The 22542-nt window shown below is 44.5% G+C and overlaps 1 protein-coding gene across 1 annotated transcript; it reads left to right on the forward strand.

Annotated features, from left to right (window-relative positions):
• Positions 1-328: 328 nt before the first annotated feature.
• On the forward strand, positions 329-22176 carry COX11 (cytochrome c oxidase copper chaperone COX11). Its single transcript, XM_073608184.1, has 4 exons — positions 329-624; positions 12787-12942; positions 18063-18188; positions 21907-22176. The coding sequence occupies exons 1-4, from the start codon at positions 415-417 to the stop codon at positions 22087-22089; spliced, it is 675 nt and encodes a 224-aa protein (XP_073464285.1). The 5' UTR covers positions 329-414; the 3' UTR covers positions 22090-22176.
• The last annotated feature ends 366 nt before the right edge of the window (positions 22177-22542 follow it).

Genomic DNA, 22542 nt, shown 5'->3' on the forward strand with positions numbered 1-22542 from the left:
TTGTTACACCCATCGGAGTTTTGCATTTTACACCTATTTATAACAGTAAAGTGAGTTTATATAGTGAAATGCAGTACTCCGTCTGACTGGTTAGATGTTGAATTTTAAAAGCAGCGGCAAGCCTGCTCGTCTCATAGGTTTGCTAATTTGACAGAAGTTCGCTGCTTTTAAAATTCAACATCTAACCAGTCAGACGGAGTTCTAAGTACTTATTTCACTATATGAATTCACTTTACTGTTAAAAATAAGTGTAAAATGCAAAACTCCGGTGGGTGTAGCAAGATGTCCGCCTCCCCCCTTTTCAGTGTATCCTTACTATAGAGGAGTGCGGGTATAGCAAGATGGCGGTGACGGAATGGGACTTCCGTTATACATTCTGACGGAGCACCGGCTCATGTGACTTCCCAAGGGACAATGCTGTCAGTGTGGAGATTGGGGTGCAGGCGGAGTCCCGGGCTGGGCCTGCTTCGGATGTCCTGGGGTTCCCGCGGGTACAGCAATAAGGGGCCGGAGCCGGGATGGAGGACGAGGAATAAAACTGTCCTCACCTATGTCACCGCCACTGTTGTGGGTATGGTGGGGATGTCCTACGCCGCTGTGCCCCTCTACCGACTCTACTGCCAGGTACTCATCACCATACTAACACTCTACTGCCAGGTACTCTTCACTCATCACCATACTAACACTCTACTGCCAGGTACTCTTCACTCATCACCATACTAACACTCTACTACCAGGTACTCTTCACTCATCACCATACTAACACTCTACTACCAGGTACTCTTCACTCATCACCATACTAACACTCTACTGCCAGGTACTCTTCACTCATCACCATACTAACACTCTACTGCCAGGTACTCTTCACTCATCACCATACTAACACTCTACTGCCAGGTACTCTTCACTCATCACCATACTAACACTCTACTGCCAGGTACTCTTCACTCATCACCATACTAACACTCTACTACCAGGTACTCTTCACTCATCACCATACTAACACTCTACTACCAGGTACTCTTCACTCATCACCATACTAACACTCTACTGCCAGGTACTCTTCACTCATCACCATACTAACACTCTACTGCCAGGTACTCTTCACTCATCACCATACTAACACTCTACTGCCAGGTACTCTTCACTCATCACCATACTAACACTCTACTACCAGGTACTCTTCACTCATCACCATACTAACACTCTACTGCCAGGTACTCTTCACCATACTAACACCCTACTGCCAGGTACTCTTCACTCATCACCATACTAACACTCTACTGCCAGGTACTCTTCACTCATCACCATACTAACACTCTACTGCCAGGTACTCTTCACTCATCACCATACTAACACTCTACTACCAGGTACTCTTCACTCATCACCATACTAACACTCTACTACCAGGTACTCTTCACTCATCACCATACTAACACTCTACTACCAGGTACTCTTCACTCATCACCATACTAACACTCTACTACCAGGTACTCTTCACTCATCACCATACTAACACTCTACTGCCAGGTACTCTTCACTCATCACCATACTAACACTCTACTGCCAGGTACTCTTCACTCATCACCATACTAACACTCTACTGCCAGGTACTCTTCACTCATCACCATACTAACACTCTACTACCAGGTACTCTTCACTCATCACCATACTAACACTCTACTACCAGGTACTCATCACCATACTAACACTCTACTGCCAGGTACTCTTCACTCATCACCATACTAACACTGTACTGCCAGGTACTCTTCACTCATCACCATACTAACACTCTACTGCCAGGTACTCTTCACTCATCACCATACTAACACTCTACTGCCAGGTACTCTTCACTCATCACCATACTAACACTCTACTGCCAGGTACTCTTCACTCATCACCATACTAACACTCTACTGCCAGGTACTCTTCACTCATCACCATACTAACACTCTACTACCAGGTACTCTTCACTCATCACCATACTAACACTGTACTGCCAGGTACTCTTCACTCATCGCCATACTAACACTCTACTGCCAGGTACTCTTCACTCATCACCATACTAACACTCTACTGCCAGGTACTCTTCACTCATCACCATACTAACACTCTACTACCAGGTACTCTTCACTCATCACCATACTAACACTCTACTGCCAGGTACTCTTCACCATACTAACACCCTACTGCCAGGTACTCTTCACTTATCACCATACTAACACCATACTAACACTCTACTGCCAGGTACTCTTCACTCATCACCATACTAACACTCTACTGCCAGGTACTCTTCACTCATCACCATACTAACACTCTACTACCAGGTACTCTTCACTCATCACCATACTAACACTCTACTGCCAGGTACTCTTCACTCATCACCATACTAACACTCTACTGCCAGGTACTCTTCACTCATCACCATACTAACACTCTACTGCCAGGTACTCTTCACTCATCACCATACTAACACTCTACTACCAGGTACTCTTCACTCATCACCATACTAACACTGTACTGCCAGGTACTCTTCACTCATCACCATACTAACACTCTACTGCCAGGTACTCTTCACTCATCACCATACTAACACTCTACTGCCAGGTACTCTTCACTCATCACCATACTAACACTCTACTGCCAGGTACTCTTCACTCATCACCATACTAACACTCTACTACCAGGTACTCTTCACTCATCACTAGGGATGAGCTCCGGCGTGTTCGCATGGCGCACGTGCCGAGCCCGCCAGGAAGTCGGCACGGCGCAGCGCTAATCACAAGCAGGGAGACATTTCCCGATGTGCGGCTGCAGAGATCGGGAAATGTCTCCCTGCCTGTGATTAGCGCTGCGCCGTGCCGACTTCCTGGCGGGCTCGGCACGTGCGCCATGCGAACACGCCGGAGCTCATCCTTACTCATCACCATACTAACACTGTACTGCCAGGTACTCTTCACTCATCACCATACTAACACTCTACTGCCAGGTACTCTTCACTCATCACCATACTAACACTCTACTCCCAGGTACTCTTCACTCATCACCATACTAACACTCTACTGCCAGGTACTCTTCACTCATCACCATACTAACACTCTACTGCCAGGTACTCTTCACTCATCACCATACTAACACTCTACTACCAGGTACTCTTCACTCATCACCATACTAACACTCTACTGCCAGGTACTCTTCACCATACTAACACCCTACTGCCAGGTACTCTTCACTTATCACCATACTAACACCATACTAACACTCTACTGCCAGGTACTCTTCACTCATCACCATACTAACACTCTACTGCCAGGTACTCTTCACTCATCACCATACTAACACTCTACTACCAGGTACTCTTCACTCATCACCATACTAACACTCTACTACCAGGTACTCATCACCATACTAACACTCTACTGCCAGATACTCTACTCATCACCATACTAACACTCTACTGCCAGGTACTATTCACCATATTAACACTCTACTGCCAGATACTCTACTCCACTCATCACCATACTAACACTCTACTGCCAGGTACTCTTCACTCATGACCATACTAACACTCTACTGCCAGGTACTCTTCACTCATGACCATACTAACACTCTACTGCCAGGTACTCTTCACTCATCACCATACTAACACTCTACTGCCAGGTACTCTTCACTCATCACCATACTAACACTCTACTTCCAGGTACTCTACTCCACTCATCACCATACTAACACTCTACTGCCAGGTACTCTTCACTCATCACCATACTAACACTCTACTACCAGGTACTCTTCACTCATCACCATACTAACACTCTACTACCAGGTACTCTTCACTCATCACCATACTAACACTCTACTACCAGGTACTCTTCACTCATCACCATACTAACACTCTACTACCAGGTACTCTTCACTCATCACCATACTAACACTCTACTGCCAGGTACTCTTCACTCATCACCATACTAACACTCTACTGCCAGGTACTCTTCACTCATCACCATACTAACACTCTACTGCCAGGTACTCTTCACTCATCACCATACTAACACTCTACTACCAGGTACTCTTCACTCATCACCATACTAACACTCTACTACCAGGTACTCATCACCATACTAACACTCTACTGCCAGGTACTCTTCACTCATCACCATACTAACACTGTACTGCCAGGTACTCTTCACTCATCACCATACTAACACTCTACTGCCAGGTACTCTTCACTCATCACCATACTAACACTCTACTGCCAGGTACTCTTCACTCATCACCATACTAACACTCTACTGCCAGGTACTCTTCACTCATCACCATACTAACACTCTACTGCCAGGTACTCTTCACTCATCACCATACTAACACTCTACTACCAGGTACTCTTCACTCATCACCATACTAACACTGTACTGCCAGGTACTCTTCACTCATCACCATACTAACACTCTACTGCCAGGTACTCTTCACTCATCACCATACTAACACTCTACTGCCAGGTACTCTTCACTCATCACCATACTAACACTCTACTACCAGGTACTCTTCACTCATCACCATACTAACACTCTACTGCCAGGTACTCTTCACCATACTAACACCCTACTGCCAGGTACTCTTCACTTATCACCATACTAACACCATACTAACACTCTACTGCCAGGTACTCTTCACTCATCACCATACTAACACTCTACTGCCAGGTACTCTTCACTCATCACCATACTAACACTCTACTACCAGGTACTCTTCACTCATCACCATACTAACACTCTACTGCCAGGTACTCTTCACTCATCACCATACTAACACTCTACTGCCAGGTACTCTTCACTCATCACCATACTAACACTCTACTGCCAGGTACTCTTCACTCATCACCATACTAACACTCTACTACCAGGTACTCTTCACTCATCACCATACTAACACTGTACTGCCAGGTACTCTTCACTCATCACCATACTAACACTCTACTGCCAGGTACTCTTCACTCATCACCATACTAACACTCTACTGCCAGGTACTCTTCACTCATCACCATACTAACACTCTACTGCCAGGTACTCTTCACTCATCACCATACTAACACTCTACTACCAGGTACTCTTCACTCATCACCATACTAACACTGTACTGCCAGGTACTCTTCACTCATCACCATACTAACACTCTACTGCCAGGTACTCTTCACTCATCACCATACTAACACTCTACTCCCAGGTACTCTTCACTCATCACCATACTAACACTCTACTGCCAGGTACTCTTCACTCATCACCATACTAACACTCTACTGCCAGGTACTCTTCACTCATCACCATACTAACACTCTACTACCAGGTACTCTTCACTCATCACCATACTAACACTCTACTGCCAGGTACTCTTCACCATACTAACACCCTACTGCCAGGTACTCTTCACTTATCACCATACTAACACCATACTAACACTCTACTGCCAGGTACTCTTCACTCATCACCATACTAACACTCTACTGCCAGGTACTCTTCACTCATCACCATACTAACACTCTACTACCAGGTACTCTTCACTCATCACCATACTAACACTCTACTACCAGGTACTCATCACCATACTAACACTCTACTGCCAGATACTCTACTCATCACCATACTAACACTCTACTGCCAGGTACTATTCACCATATTAACACTCTACTGCCAGATACTCTACTCCACTCATCACCATACTAACACTCTACTGCCAGGTACTCTTCACTCATGACCATACTAACACTCTACTGCCAGGTACTCTTCACTCATGACCATACTAACACTCTACTGCCAGGTACTCTTCACTCATCACCATACTAACACTCTACTGCCAGGTACTCTTCACTCATCACCATACTAACACTCTACTTCCAGGTACTCTACTCCACTCATCACCATACTAACACTCTACTGCCAGGTACTCTACTCCACTCATCACCATACTAACACTCTACTGCCAGATACTCTACTCCACTCATCACCATACTAACACTCTACTGCCAGGTACTCTTCACTCATCACCATACTAACACTCTACTGCCAGGTACTCTTCACCATACTAACACTCTACTGCCAGGTACTCTTCACTCATCACCATACTAACACTCTACTGCCAGGTACTCTTCACCATACTAACACTCTACTGCCAGGTACTCTTCACTCATCACCATACTAACACTCTACTGCCGGGTACTGTTCACTATACTAACACTCTACTGCCAGGTACTCTTCACTCATCACCATACTAACACTCTACTGCCAGGTACTCTTCACCATACTAACACTCTACTGCCAGGTACTCTTCACTCATCACCATACTAACGCTCTACTGCCAGGTACTCTTCACCATACTAACACTCTACTGCCAGGTACTCTTCACCATACTAACACTCTCTACTGCCAGGTACTCTTCACCATACTAACACTCTACTGCCAGGTACTCTTCACCATACTAACACTCTACTGCCAGGTACTCTTTACCATACTAACACTCTACTGCCAGGTACTCTTCACCATACTAACACTCTACTGCCAGGTACTCTTCACCATACTAACACTCTACTGCCAGGTACTCTTCACCATACTAACTACTGCCAGGTACTCTTCACTCATCACCATACTAACACTCTACTGCCAGGTACTCTTCACTCATCACCATACTAACACTCTACTGCCAGGTACTCTTCACTCATCACCATACTAACGCTCTACTGCCAGGTACTCTTCACCATACTAACACTCTACTGCCAGGTACTCTTCACTCATCACCATACTAACACTCTACTGCCACATACTGAACTCTACTTCTTCCCTGTCCCCACTACTCCTCCGCTACTCCTTCCCTGCCCCCCCGCTACTCCTTCCCTGCCCCCCCGCTACTCCTTCCCTGCCCCCCCGCTACTCCTTCGCTACTCCTACACTGACCCCCACTACTCAGCTATTCCTACACTGACCCCACTGCTCCTCCACGACTCCTTCCCTGCCTCCCACTACTCCTCCGCTACACCTACACTGACCCCACTACTCCTCCAGTACTCCTTCCCTGCCCCCCACCACTCCTCCGCTACTCCTTCCCTGCCCCCCACCACTCCTCCGCTACTCCTTCCCTGCCCCCCACCACTCCTCCGCTACTCCTTCCCTGCCCCCCACCACTCCTCCGCTACTCCTTCCCTGCCCCCCACCACTCCTCCGCTACTCCTTCCCTGCCCCCCACCACTCCTCCGCTACTCCTTCCCTGCCCCCCACCACTCCTCCGCTACTCCTTCCCTGCCCCACACCACTCCTCCGCTACTCCTTCCCTGCCCCCCACCACTCCTCCGCTACTCCTTCCCTGCCGCCCACTACTCCTACACTGACCCACTGCTCTTCCGCTATTCTTTCCCTACCGCCCCTTACTCCTCTGCTACTCGTTCCCTGCACCCCCGCTGCTACTCGTTCCCTGCACCCCCGCTGCTACTCGTTCCCTGCACCCCCGCTGCTACTCGTTCCCTGCACCCCCGCTGCTACTCGTTCCCTGCACCCCCGCTGCTACTCGTTCCCTGCACCCCCGCTGCTACTCGTTCCCTGCACCCCCGCTACTCCTCTGCTACTCGTTCCCTGCACATGATCGCCGTGTGTCACAGAGCTGAATTGTCCAGGCAGCTGCAGTAACAATGTCCCGCCTCCTGTGATAGACAGCACACTAATCCAATGGTGGGAAATTGAATCGGAGTGACGTGACCACAGGAGGTGGGGCATTGTTACTGCGGCTGGGAAATTCAAATCCAACTCTGTGACACATCGGGAGATCGCTGCTCTGATCCAGGCACTGGCGAGGCTTCATTCATCTCCTGTACCATGTCTGCAGGCTCTGACCATCTCTTGTATTATGTCTGCAGTCTCTGACCATCTCTTGCATCACGTCTGCAGTCTCTGACCGTCTCTTGCATCACTTCTGCAGTCTCTGACCGTCTCTTGCATCACGTCTGCAGTCTCTGACCGTCTCTTGCACCACGTCTGCAGTCTCTGACCGTCTCTTGCACCACGTCTGCAGTCTCTGACCGTCTCTTGCACCACGTCTGCAGTCTCTGACCGTCTCTTGCACCACGTCTGCAGTCTCTGACCGTCTCTTGCACCACGTCTGCAGTCTCTGACCGTCTCTTGCACCACGTCTGCAGTCTCTGACCGTCTCTTGCACCACGTCTGCAGTCTCTGACCGTCTCTTGCACCACGTCTGCAGTCTCTGACCGTCTCTTGCACCACATCTGCAGTCTCTGACCGTCTCTTGCACCACGTCTGCAGTCTCTGACCGTCTCTTGCACCACGTCTGCAGTCTCTGACCGTCTCTTGCACCACGTCTGCAGTCTCTGACCGTCTCTTGCACCACGTCTGCAGTCTCTGACCGTCTCTTGCACCACGTCTGCAGTCTCTGACCGTCTCTTGCACCACGTCTGCAGTCTCTGACCGTCTCTTGCACCACGTCTGCAGTCTCTGACCGTCTCTTGCACCACGTCTGCAGTCTCTGACCGTCTCTTGCACCACGTCTGCAGTCTCTGAGCAGCTCCTGTATCATGTCTGCTAGAGGTGCACCATCTGGTCCCCGGCCAGCTCTATGGTAAACCGCCACTGGCGACTTTATTCAGGGGGCGGATTCAGCACCGGAGGGCGGCAGTTAAACTGCCGCTATGATGGCTTTTACATTGCAGGGAATCGCCTGCTAAAAAAAGATATCTGATGCCTGTAGCTGCAAATTCTCTAGGAATTTCAACTTTCAGAAAATATATAATGTTTGGGGGTTTCATGTAATCTTCAGGCCTAAAATGATTTTTTTTTTTAATATGTGCAAAAAAACCCGCAAATATGGCTCTGGCTGTGAAGGGACTAAAAGATAAGTTCGTCTTTGGGAACACGTTCCACCTGTAAAATTTGTTATTTAAAAAAACTGGCTCCTAACTTTTTTAGCTGGCTCCTAGATTCAAAGCAAATTTGTCAAGCCCTGTATAAAAAGCACACACTTGTTTTCTCCCTATACGCCCATATATGATTGTAAAGGTGCAAATTACTTTCTGTACAGTTCTAAAATTCATCTTGCATCATTGTCATTTCACTGCTTGAACGACCTTGCATGCCTGGAGTTATCCTGAAAATGTACAGAGGGTCTGGGCAGGTGGTGACCACCAGCAAACAGAAGTAATCAAATGAGGGTTACATGCACACTGTGCAGTATGTGAGCAACTGCATCTATGTCCAATATTAGGTATTAGGGAGAGTTGTCCCCGCGCTATCAGATATGGAAGCGTCTGAGGATGGAAAAGCTGCATGCGCCGATTAAGGTAAACACTTGACCTTTTGAATGAATGTGTAAATGGGTGGTGCTGCGCTAATCCTAAATACAAGAACCAGTGTGGCTTAGGTGATAGACATAACTTATATCACCAAAATAATACATAATAAAAATAAAATTAAAATGATGGTATTAGTATTATGACTAATACAGTGACTAATAAAGAGTGGTGCGTATAGTATTCTGGATATAAATAGTATAGCATAAAACGTGACAGAGATTAATAAAATAAAACACACATGTTGAAGGGTAAATAGCAGTGATAATAGAGCTGACTAAACATCAGTATCTGACAACAATCCTAAATAAAGTGCATAATGATTGAAGCTGTGTGCATCCACAGCTCAAAGGTGACAATGTGTACAGTGCAAACAATAGGTGCAATGTGAAAACCTCTAAACAGTGAAGGAGTAGTTTGCTACTCTTTGCATAAAGTGCATAATGTGCAGAACTTCATCAAAAAAATGATACGATAAGTGTCCCAAAAATTGGAAAATGGAAAGAAAGGAAAAAGGATAAAAGCAATGGAAAAAATGAAAAAAAAAAAAAAACTTTCACAAGAAAAAAAAGAGTCCTTTGAATTTAAATATGTGACAGCAACGTCCTAGCATGCACACGTTGCAGTTAGAGTGCTAAGGTGAATCACATCAAGTGCTTCTTCGTGTGCAGACACTCAAGTGGGTAATGGCCCCTTACCTTAAGGTAATAGGGCAAAAGCATGTAACCAGGATAGCTTTTGTAGCATCCGCCTATGGGCTCCAGCGCGTCCCTCACCGACCTAGATCCTAGGATGGGGTTCCCTCAGATGTAGTGCGGGGGGGGATGTTAAGGATGATAAGGCAGGAAGAAAGCCAATAGTGTAATCCCGTTTGGTAAATAATACTTCTTTTTATTCAAAATTATAGGTACTCACATTAAAATTTAAAAACAGCAGTTTTGATCCGACGAGCGGCGAGCTCGTATGCCTCTGATAGTGTGTGCAGCCTGTCCCGTCCCTACGAGTGACGTCACACCTCACGTGACTTCATCAGGGGTAGCGAACTACTCCACTGTTTAGAGGTTTTCACATTGCACCTATTGTTTGCACTGTACACATTGTCACCTTTGAGCTGTGGATGCACACAGCTTCAATCATTATGCACTTTATTTAGGATTGTTGTCAGATACTGATGTTTAGTCAGCTCTATTATCACTGCTATTTACCCTTCAACATGTGTGTTTTATTTTATTAATCTCTGTCACGTTTTATGCTATACTATTTATATCCAGAATACTATACGCACCACTCTTTATTAGTCACTGTATTAGTCATAATACTAATACCATCATTTTAATTTTATTTTTATTATGTATTATTTTGGTGATATAAGTTATGTCTATCACCTAAGCCACACTGGTTCTTGTATTTAGGATTAGCGCAGCACCACCCATTTACACATATGTCCAATATTAACCAGTAATGTACACTGGGTACGCTACAATAACCCCTAAAAACATCATCTGAATGCAGGTCTCTCTACTCCTGTGTAAGTGTGAATGCACCCTGTCTGCGATCAGCTGTGAGAATTCCAGCCCCACTGAAAGCAAGGCTTGGATGTAACCACTCATGCAGTGAGCCCATGCAAGTGATCAGCCCTGGACGCAGACAGAGACACACTGAGAACAGCATGCAGTGTCAAAATGTTACAATATAGCAATTAATACCACTTTAAGACCCCTTTCACACTGGGTCGTTTTGCAGGCGTTATTGCGCTAAAAATAGTGCCTGCAAAACCGACCTGAAATAGCCACTGCTGTCTCTCCAGTGTGAAAGCCCCGGGGGGCTTTCACACTGGAGCGGTGCGCTAGCAGGACGCTGAAAAAAGTCCTGCTAGCAGCATCTTTGGATCGGTGTATACACTGCTTCCTTCACCGCTCCTGCCCATTGAAATCAGCGGCATAGCAGCGACGCTTTGCGGGCGGTTGTAACCCTTTTTTCGTCCGCTAGCGGGGGGTAAAACCACCCCGCTAGCGGCCGAATACCGCCGCTAAAACGACGGTGAAGCGCCGCTAAAAATAGCGGCGTTTTACCGCCGATGCACCCACCGCCCCAGTGTGAAACCGGCCTGAAGGCTCGGTTCCAACTGGTGTAGTGCAGAAACCCTGCAAATCTAATGCGGGTTACTGAATCACACAGTAGTTCACACTGAGATCTGCAAACAGCTGTGGGTGTCAATGCAAAGTTAATGACACCCCCCGATTGGTTTGCAGATCGCAGTGCGAGCTGTGAAACGATGTAGGAATCAGATCGCATAGGTGTGAACACCCATGTGATCCGATCACAGTGCGAGGCAAAAAAAGGATCCTACACCATTTTGGTGCGAATTCAATTTCAGCCACACAATTTGTATGGCTGAAATCGCATCGCACAGACATCGCATATGATCTGCACATTAATGAGATGCGAATCACATGTGATGTCTGCCATCGCGCTAGTGTGAACCGGTGCTCAGGAGGCCTATTCCTGGCACCTTTCTGTTTCAATCATTTTTAATAAATGTTTAAGACCCCTTTCACACTGGGACGGTGCGGGCGCCAGCGGTAAAACGGCGCTAATTTTAGTGGCGGTATTTGGCCGCTAACGGGGCGGTTTTACCCCCTGCTAGCGGGCGAGAAAGGTTTAAAACCACCGCAAAGCGCTGCTGCAGCAGTGCTATGCCGGCGGTATAGCCGCGCTGCCCCATTGATTTTAATGGGAAGGAGCGGTGTATACACCGCTCCTTCACCGCTCCAAAGATGCTGCTAGCAGAACTTTTTTTACCGTCCTGCCAGCGCACCGCTTCAGTGTGAAAGCCCTCGGGGCTTTCACATTGGAGACACAGCAGCAGCTCTTTCAGGGTGCTTTGCAGGCACTATTTTTAGCGCTGTAGCGCCTGTAAAGCGCCCCAGTGTGAAAGGGGACTAAGTAAAACAAAGAAAAGGGAGATCACTTGTTAGAGCAGCGAACAATCCTTGCACGCTCCAAGCATGTATCATAGGAGACCTATAAATGAGGGGCTTTAATATGGATTAATGCAGACCATAATACGGAGGTTAGGTCTGCCATGAGGTCCCCAGCACACTTTAACTAAAATATGACACAGCACAGTTACTGAATATAAATCACTGGTAGAACGTTTGAATGTCATAAACTCTGCCAGGCCCATTCATAGCACTGTTCTAACCTCTGAACTGTCTGCCACTCCCTACTGCCTAAAGCTAAAACTCTGTTATCCAGAAGTGAAAGCTGTACTATCTGAAGACAGTTCATAGGGATTACTTGGCTGACACAAGGATGCTTGGTTGTGTGATCTGGTAAAGTTTGGGGGGGGGGGCCTAGCTGTTCCTGGAACAGGTGTGACTGATCTATATAATTTTATGTTGTGTAGACTGCTTATAAGATTAATTACTTATACAGTTCTTGTTTAGTCTACAGGTCTTGGTGGAAAAGCAGTGGCTGGACACGATTCAGAGCAGATTGAGTCTATGGAGCCTGTAAAGGATCGGGTCATTAAAGTCACATTTAATGCAGATGTACATGCCAGCCTGCACTGGAACTTCCGACCTCAGCAGTCTGAGATCTATGTAAGTACTCAGTCTAAATATTATTCATCAGTGTGAAAAAAAAAAAAAGAATACATTGTCACTAAATGTTCTTTGACAGTAGAGGAGGATTACATTTTATAGACACTTTATATACAGAAGTAGAGCACCACTTGTTACTGTCAGCAGTAGATTGTGTACATGTACCTAGAGGTGCCTCTTGGTATACAACACCCCAAACACAGCTTGAAGCATACATTTAATAGTTTATTGCATTTGCAGCTCTGACAGCAAGAGCAGGTTCGGAGACATCGGGGTTACTAAAGCTGGAGAGTAAAAAATCAGGTTCAGCTCTGCATAGAAACCAATTGGCTTCCAGTTTTTTTTTTTTTTTTTTTGTCAAAGCTTCATTGAACAAGCTGAAGTTAGAAGCTGATTTACTACCATGAACAGCTTAGCTGCACCAGATTTTGCACGCTCCAGTTTTAGTAAATCAACCCCAAGTATCTTTGTTTGAAATTTCATATGCTAAAAAGTAAGGTTGGAGTTCCTCAAATCCACTACCCCTTTACATTACACAGCCCCCCACACCTCTGGACCCCTTTACATTACACAGCCCCCCGCACCTCTGGACCCCTGCAGTGCACATATACAGTATAGCTGGAAGTGCTCTGGGGTCTCAGCTCACAGTCTACAGTGATCACTAAAGTACAGGCAACCACACTAAAGCCTCGTACACATGGTACGATTGTTGGCCATCCGAGCGTCTGATTTTTGTCTTAAGGGTGTGTGCCAGGATCTTGTCTTGCATACCAACGGTACACAATTGTGGTGCCACAAACACGAACGTAGTGAGGTACTACGGGGAATTTCAGCTCTTGAGCGCCACCCTTTGGGCCCCTTCTGCTAATTTCATGTTTGGTGAGCATTGATTCCGAGCATGCGTGTTTGTACTTTCGACTTTTGTGTGACGGATTTGTGTACAGACGATACAAAAATCTGACCGTTGTGCGCCGAAAATTTACTAGCCTGCCATCCAAGATTTGTTGGCCGAAAGTTGAACAATAGTCAAAAGGAGCGTACTAACAGTAAGATTTTAGGACAACAGTCTGTCAACAGACAATCCCCTGCCAACAATTGTACCGTGTGTACGAGGCTTTAGTCTACATTTCCGCTATTGCAACTTGTCATGCGTCTTTGGACACACAAAGTCGCATGACAAGTCATAACCCATTGATTTCAATGGCACCCATTCCTATCTATGTGACCTTGAAAAGGTTACCTGCACTACTTTGATACGACTTTGATCCAGAGAGTGTAAAATTGCATCAAAGTCGCACTCCAAAGTCGCAATATAGCCTTAGGCTACTTTTCCACTAGTGTGACTCCAAAGTTGTGCAGCTTTGATCCAACTTTACACCCTCTGGATCAAAGTTGCATCATAGTAGTGCAGGTACCTTTTCAAAGTCGCATAGATGGGAACGGGTGCCATTGAAATCAATGGACTGTGTCTTGTCATGGACTTTGCGTCCAAAGTCGCATGACAAGTCACACTACTGGAAACAGAGCCTTAAACTCATTACTCACATGAAATGAGCAATAGAAATTTATCTGTATACTTCCACACTTTCAAAAATATTCCTTTGTACCTCATTTCTTTCATATTAATTCCTCAGCTCCCTCCGCCCTTCACAGCAGCTGGGTGTGTTCCACACCATGCGCACAGTACCATGCAGAACCAACCATGTGGTTGTACACTGTAGAAAATCTGCAGCATGTTGCATTGTAATCCCTCTCCCCTCCGATCCGCATGTGTGCTTTGGACCATTATCTTGTTAAAAGATTGTTTCTCCTTCAAATTTTTGACAGATGACCTTACATACTCCTCAACTTTGAAACAGAAAGTAAAGTTGACTCTGTGCAAGCTGCCTAGGCCCTAAAGCTGCAAAGCAACCTCAAGCCTAAACAATTCCACCATTTTTGGTTGAGGTTTTTTCCGAAAGTACTGTCTTTTTGTTTGCAGCAACTCAATCATCTCTATGGTAAGCTGGCAAAACTGCCGGCTTCAGTCCTGGGCTCCTCCCCGGTGGAACAGGAGAGCCGGGAAAGGTAACGAAAGGTGATGGTGGGTTGGGGGACCCCTTCTGCCCACCCCATGGAAAAGCGATCCAGCGGATATTTAACTGCTCGCATTGCTTTTACATTGTAGAGCATCGATCACTGAAAAAAAAAAAAAGATACCAGGGCCAGGACTGCAGCCATGGACTACTCCAACCCAAGGACGTATGGGTATGTCCTATAGGTGTGAATTAGTAATATCACTCTGTAGTCTTTATGAACAGCAATGATTTTTATTAACATACCTCTCATCCAGGATAAATTTGTGCATTCTCTTTCTCAGTGTAGATGCATACACTTTCACTCCAGCTGGACATTTTGGGATTCTTGGCCACTTCTTTTAGCATCAGATAGTCAGGTTATGGAAGACTAGCATACTCCCTATAGAGGTTCTAATCATTGGCACTGAATCTGGAACACTCAATTCTAATTTCATTGATTTGAAGTGGTAAATGTAGGGGTGTGCTTACGTTTTTCATATAATAAATCAGCATTTTAATTTTAGATTATGAAAATGAATACACCATGTCCTTTTTACATGTCATTCATTTGTTCAAGTATACACTATTACCTTTTATTTGTGGTGTACTTTTTCACATGGGTGTTTGTAAAAGACAAATCAATATTAAAGTGAAAGTCCACCCTAATTCTAAAATCCCTGCATCTATAGACCCCCCCCCCCCATTCTAACACTAACCTCTCTAGCCACTTTAATCATTTGCCACCCAGGCCATCCTTACATTTCTCTCCTACATGTAAAAATCATAATTTTTTTTGCTAAAATATTACATAGAGCCCCCAAACATTATATTTTTTAGCAGAGAACCTAGAGAATAAGCTGGCAGTCGTTGCAACATTTAATCTTGCAGGGTATTTGCACAGCAATTTTTCAAATGCTTTTTTGGGGGGAAAAAGAAACATTTCATGCATAAAAAAAAACAAACAAAAAAAAAAACCAGTAAAGTTAGCCCATTTTTGCATAATGTGAAAGATGATGTTACGCTGAGTAAATAGATACCCAACATGTCACACTTAAAAAATGCACACGCTCGTGGAATGACGCTTTGATCACTTTTATTCCTTTTACAAGTAATGTAAACATCCCTTGTAATGGGAATAGTGCTTGACAGGTCCTCTTTACAGTGGGATCTGGGATCAATAAGTCCCCAGATCTCACCTCCTAGGCTGGGAAGCCTGAAATAAAAAAATAAATAAATACAAAATAAAGATCTCAGTTTCCTAGCCGACGCGGCAGCATTTTTTTCAAATGCAGAGGCCGGGTGTGATGTCATAACATCGCACCCGGGCCTCCGAACGATCATAGAGACTCTGGGGACCATTTGGCCGGAAATCTCTATGGTCAGCATCCGGGGCTGGTCGGTTGCTTCTCCAGTTCGCCGATGGCAGGGGCAAGCCAGGAGAAGCATCGGCCTGTAAGAACGGTCAGCTGCTATGATCATTCTTATGGTGAAGGGAATCGCCGGCTCTAAAAGACGATACCTGAATGATGCCTGTAGCTGCAGGCATCATTCAGATATCACAGCTCGGTCTGCAACATCCTATGACATTACGCGGGCGGCAATCGGTTAAGTACAACGGTCTGGGAGAACATAACACCTTAACCCCTAAGAACAAGTAAAAATCCTATGTAATTCATGCACTGGCCCTCTGAAACGAAGACACCGGTAAATCATATTTAGTCTCTCCCTGGCCAACACTTAAGGTGGTCCTAGTTTGTGTTATTTCTGTGTGTATTTACCCAGCTAATGTTGGATTGTCACAAGGAATGCTTAAGTAGGGTGAATTTAACCGCTTGACGACCACAACTGCGGCAACATGGCTGCGCGAATCATCGTTATGTTACGTCGGTAACATCCGGTGGCGTGCAAGCGCCGCTCGCTCCCTGAGCTGATGCCAGTGCCCGATCACCGCCGGGCTCCCGCGATCGCTCGGGGCAAACGCAGAACTGGGAGCTGTGTGTGTAAACACACAGTTTCCGGTTCTCTGAGGAGTGAACTGACAGATCGTCTGTTCATACAGAGTATGAACAGCGATCTGTTAGTTTCCCTGCACAGTCCCATCCCCCCTTCAGTTAGAACACGTACTAGGACACACATTAACCCCTTCACTGCCCCCTAGTTTTAACCCCTTCACTGCCAGTGACATTTTTACAGTAATCAATGCAATTTTAATCACACTGATCACTGTATTAATGCCAATGGTCCCAAAAATGTGTCAAAATTGTCCGAAGTGTCTGCCATAATGTCGCAGTCACGATAAAATTCGCTGATCGCCGCCATTACTAGTAACAAAAAAAAATTATTAATATAAATGCCATAAAACTATCCCCTATTTTGTAGATGCTATAACTTTTGCGCAAACCAATCAATATACGCTTATTGCAATTTTTTTTTTTTTTTTTTACCAAAAATATGTAGAAGAATACGTATCGGCCTAAACTGAGGGAAAAAAATGTTTTTTTATATATTTTTTGGGGATATTTATTATAGCAAAAAGTGAAAAATAATGCATTTTTTTTCAAAATTGTCGCTCTTTTTTTGTTTATAGCGCAAAAAATAAAAACGGCAGAGGTGATCAAATACCACCAAAAGAAAGCTCTATTTGTGGGAAAAAAGGACTTCAATTATGTTTGGTAGCCACGTTGCACGACCGTGCAATTGTCAGTTAAAGCGACGCAGTGCCGAATCGCAAAACGTGGTCTGGTCTTTGGCCAGCCAAATGGTCCGGGGCTTAAGCGGTTAATGAAACTATAGGACCATTCTAGTCACCATAAACTTGTAGAAATGCAGATTTGTGTAATAGATGCAGTTCTTGCTCCTGCAGTGTCTCTCTGCCGCAGCCACCCACACGTGCCTTATAAAAAGGTAGGCTATACATGACAGAATTCTGTGATGAAAGCCTGTAATAGTCTGTGGAAGTGTATGTAATGCAAATAAATGATAGATTTCTCATTCCATTGAATGGTATAAAAATTGTTTCCTGTTTTAATCATCTAAACAACTTGTTTTAATCTCTTAATCTAGCTGGTCCCAGGTGAAACTGCATTAGCATTTTATAAAGCAAAAAACTCCACAGATAAGCCAGTCATTGGAATTTCCACATACAATGTCATCCCCTATGAAGCCGGACAATATTTTAACAAAATTCAGGTAAGACAAACAACCGGTGAACCTCAAAATGTTAACCTCAGCCAGAAAACTTTCATCTTTTCTCTCCCGAGGTTACTGGTTATGTGACCATTGGGTTGGAGGCACTATCCAATACGGCAAATTCTGATTGGTTTACACTGCATACCTTCCAATTCATAGTCCTATATTTTGTTACGCAGGAAATTGTGGGAGGCTAATATAAAGATCTACTGGTGACATACAGGGGGTTATTTACGAAAGCCAAATCCACTTTGCACTACAAGTGCAAAGTACAATTGAAATTGCACTGAAAGAGTACTTGGAAGTGCAGTCGCTGTAGATCCGAGGGGGACATGCAAGGAAAATAAACAGCATTTTAGCTTGCACATGATTGGATGATAAAATCAGCAGAGCTTTCCCTCATTTCAGATCTTCCCCTCAGATTTACAGTGACTGCACTTCCAAGCGCACTTTCAGTGCATTTTCAAGTGCACTTTGCACTTGTAGTGCAAAGTAGATTTGCCTTTCGTAAATAACCCCCACAGTGTCTTAAGGTATTCATACCCCTTGAAATTTTCTACATTTTGTCATGTTACAACCAAAAACGTAAATGTCTTTTATTGGGATTTTAGAGACCAACACAAAGTGGCACATAATTGTGAAGTGGAAGGAAATGATAAATCGTTTTCACATTTTTTTTACAAATAAATATCTGAAAAGTGTGGCATGCATTTGTATTCAGGCCCTTTTACTCTGATACCCCTAACTAATATCTAGTGGAACTAATTGCCTTTAGAAGTCACCTAATTAGTAAATAAAGTCCACCTGTGTGTAATTTAATATCAGTATACATACAGCTGTTCTGTGAAGCCCTCAGGTTTGTTAGTGAACAAACAGCATCATGAGGGCCAAGGAACACACCAGACAGCTCAGGGAAAAAGTTGAGAAGTTTAAAGCAGGTTTAGGGTATAAAAAAAATATACCCCAAGCTTTGAACATCTCACGGAGCTCTGTTCAGTCCATCATCCAAAAATGGAAAGAGTATAGCACAACTGCAAACCTACCAAGACATGGCCGTCCACCTAAACTGACAAGGAGAGCATTAATCAGAGAAACAGCCAAGAGGCCCATGGTAACTCTCTGGAGGAGCTGCAGAGATCCACAGCTCAGGTGGGAGAATCTGTCCACAGGACAACTATTAGTTGTGCACTCCACAAATCTGGCTTTTATGGAAGAGTGGCAAGAAGAAAGTCATTGTTGAAAGTCATAAGAAGTCCCGTTTGCAGTTTGCAAGCAGCCATGTGGGAACACAGCAAACATGTGGAAGAAGGTGCTCTACTTTTGGCCTAAAAGCAAAACTCTGAGTGGCGGAAAACTAACACTGCACATCACCCTGAACACACCATCCCCACCATGAAACATGGTAATGGTAGCATCATGTTGTAGGGATGCTTTTCTTCAGCAGGGACAGGGAAGCTGGTCTTAGAAGAAAACCTGTTAGTCTGCAAAAGACTTGAGACTGGGGTGGAGGTTCTCATTCCAGCAGGACAACAACCCTAAACATACAGCCAGAGCTACAATGGAATGATTTAGATCAAAGCATATTCAGGTGCTAGAATGGGCCAGTCAAAGTCCAGACCTAAATCCAATTGAGAGTCTATGGCAAGGCTTAAATTGCTGTTCAGATGCTCTCCATGCAATCTGACAGAGCTTGAGCTAAGTGGGCAAAAATGTCACTCTCTAGATATGCAAAGCTTTGTAGAGACATCCCCAAAAAGACTTGCAGCTGTAATTGCAGCAAACGGTGGTTCTACAAAGTATTGACTCAGGGGGGCTGAATACAAATGCACACCATACTTTTCACATATTTGTAAAAAAAAAATGTTGAAAACCATTTATCGTTTTCCTTCCACTTCACAATTTTGTGCCTCTGTGTGTTGGTCTATCATAAAAAATCCCAATAAAATTTATTTACGTTTTTGATTGTAACATGACAAAATGTGGAAAATGTCAAGGGGTATGAATACTTAGTATCTTGATCACCATCAGAACTATACCCCAAAAAGCAGTTTGATGTAACAGAATACATTTTGCCCTAAATTTATAAAGAATATTGATTTTATTGGATATGCTTTATAACAGGTAGTAGAAAATATTTTTGTATTCAAAATTGTACTTTTTTACATGCAGAAGGTTTTTTTACCTTTTTTAAAGGGGTTGTAAAGGCATGCATTAAGGTAAAAGACCTTCTGTGTGTAGCAGCCTCCCCAGCACACCCTAATACTTACCCTGAGCCCCTTCTCTGTCCACGATCCCCTCAGCCATCCAGGACACTCCTCCTGATTGAAAAACAAAAAAGTGTAGCGCTAATATATGAAATCATGAAAAGAAGAATATATAATGAGCAATATAAAAGATAACAAACATACAATTATGTGTATAGTGTAAATACCATAAACTCAGTGACTAATGGTACATCATCAAAACAAAATCCAAGTAAAAAGTAATAATAAATATGTCTCTTGGAAGTGGTCCCCTGGGGGACTATGACGCTGTCCAAGGAGATGAAACGCGTTGGGTAGGACCCCACCGCTGCCATTTTATATTGCACAGCACTGTTTTATCTACTAAAATGTGAGTTTATCCTCTTTTTAATACATTTTTCATCTTTATATACGGAATTACACTGTGTGGCCTTTTCTGTTCTCCCAATTTTAACCCAATTGCTACGCATGTATATTGGGGCACCACTTCCAAGAGACACATCAGTCCATGAACGGTCGTTGGTTCCTGTTGCAACTTCCATAGGACTCCGCATTCTTATTGGTTGTTTTACAACACAAGCTTGTTTGACCCATCGAACGTATGTTCTTTTGGGTTCAAACGTTACGGTAAGCCTCCTTATTGTTGGTGGTGGTGTTTCTTTACTTCAGGATTTTATCTGTTCCCCGTCACGATCTTCATATGAAGTTTTTCATACATATGGGACTCATATCACATATTTATTATTACTTTTTACTTGTGCTCGCCATCTCCCCCCATGCTCTCTGCCGCCCTCCCTGAGCTCTCCATCTCCCCCCATGCTCTCCGCCGCCCTCTCTGGATTTTGTTTTGATGATGTACCATTAGTCACTGAGTTTACACTATACACATAATTGTATGTTTGTTATCTTTTATATTGCTCATTATATATTTTTCTTTTCATGATTTCATATATTAGCGCTACACTTTTTTGTTTTCCAATTTTAGTGCATATATCCTATTTGCTGTGTTAGCTGCGCTCTTTTTGGGTAGCGCAGAATTATTTGTTACACCACTGCTCCTGATTGGCTGAGACACAGCAGTGGCGCCATTGGCTCCCGCAGCTGTCAAAGTCTGTCAGCCAGTCAGGGGAGAAAGGGGGTGGGGCTCCGTGTTTGAATGTATACAGGAAACACTGACTCGGCTCGGGTGCCCCCATAGACAGCTGTGGGTTGAGGGGCACTCGATAGGAAGGGGCCAGGAGAGCAGAAGAGGAACCCGAGAAGAGGAGGATCGGGGCTGCTTTGTGCAAAACCAACTGCACAGAGGAGGCAAGTATAACTTTTTTTTTTTTGTTTTTGTTTTTTTAAAGCGAGCCTTTACAATCACTTTAATGCAGAGAATGCATTAAGGTAAAAAAAACTTTCTGCCTTTACAACTACTTTAGGTATTGCAATAGCTGTGCTGTAAACCTAATTTTGTATTGAACTTTTTCTAGTGCTTCTGCTTTGAAGAGCAGAGACTGAACCCCCACGAAGAAGTGGACATGCCGGTGTTCTTCTACATTGACCCAGAGTTTGCAGAGGATCCCAGGATGGGAGGAGTGGAAAATATTATGTTATCGTATACATTTTTTGAAGCCAAGGAGGGACACAAACTTCCAGTTCCAGGATATAACTGATTTCTCACTAGATTTACTGGCTGCTGCTGCTGCTTTCCAAGGACTGATCTATCTTTAATCATTGAGATGAAATATTTAAAGATTCTAGATTTTTATATGTAAATTGAAGAAAAAAAAAAAAAAAAAAAAAAAAAAGGGTGGGTCATTTCTTCATTGATCTTTGTCATTCAGCAAGAAATCAGATATTTAAAAGTGGAACTTGAGCTTTAAGCACTCCTCATCCCCTTACATTCCACAATTGGCATGTCATTTTTTTGGGGGGGGAGCGGGTGACTAGTTTTGAGTGGGACTTCCTGTCTTTCTTCTGACTACGGGCTGTCTAAGCGACTCCTCCTCTCCCCCTAGGCAGCCCCTCCCTCTCGGCAATCTTCTGGAACATGTCACAGGTTCCAAAACATAGCCTGTGCACTCAGAGTGCGCAGAGTGACTCAGTGCGCGCCCGGCTGTGAAGCC

This window comes from Aquarana catesbeiana, linkage group LG12 (genome assembly GCF_042186555.1).
Source record: "Aquarana catesbeiana isolate 2022-GZ linkage group LG12, ASM4218655v1, whole genome shotgun sequence".
NCBI classification, from domain to species: Eukaryota; Metazoa; Chordata; class Amphibia; order Anura; family Ranidae; genus Aquarana; species Aquarana catesbeiana.

What these genes read in the sequence shown, in the direction of transcription:
- COX11 (XM_073608184.1), top strand. Translation starts at nt 415, where the DNA reads ATGCTGTCAGTGTGGAGATTGGGGTGCAGGCGGAGTCCCGGGCTGGGC. An exon ending in TCTACCGACTCTACTGCCAG is followed by an intron (nt 625 to 12,786) that starts GTACTCATCACC and finishes GTTCTTGTTTAG; the next exon opens with TCTACAGGTCTTGGTGGAAA. An exon ending in AATATTTTAACAAAATTCAG is followed by an intron (nt 18,189 to 21,906) that starts GTAAGACAAACA and finishes AACTTTTTCTAG; the next exon opens with TGCTTCTGCTTTGAAGAGCA.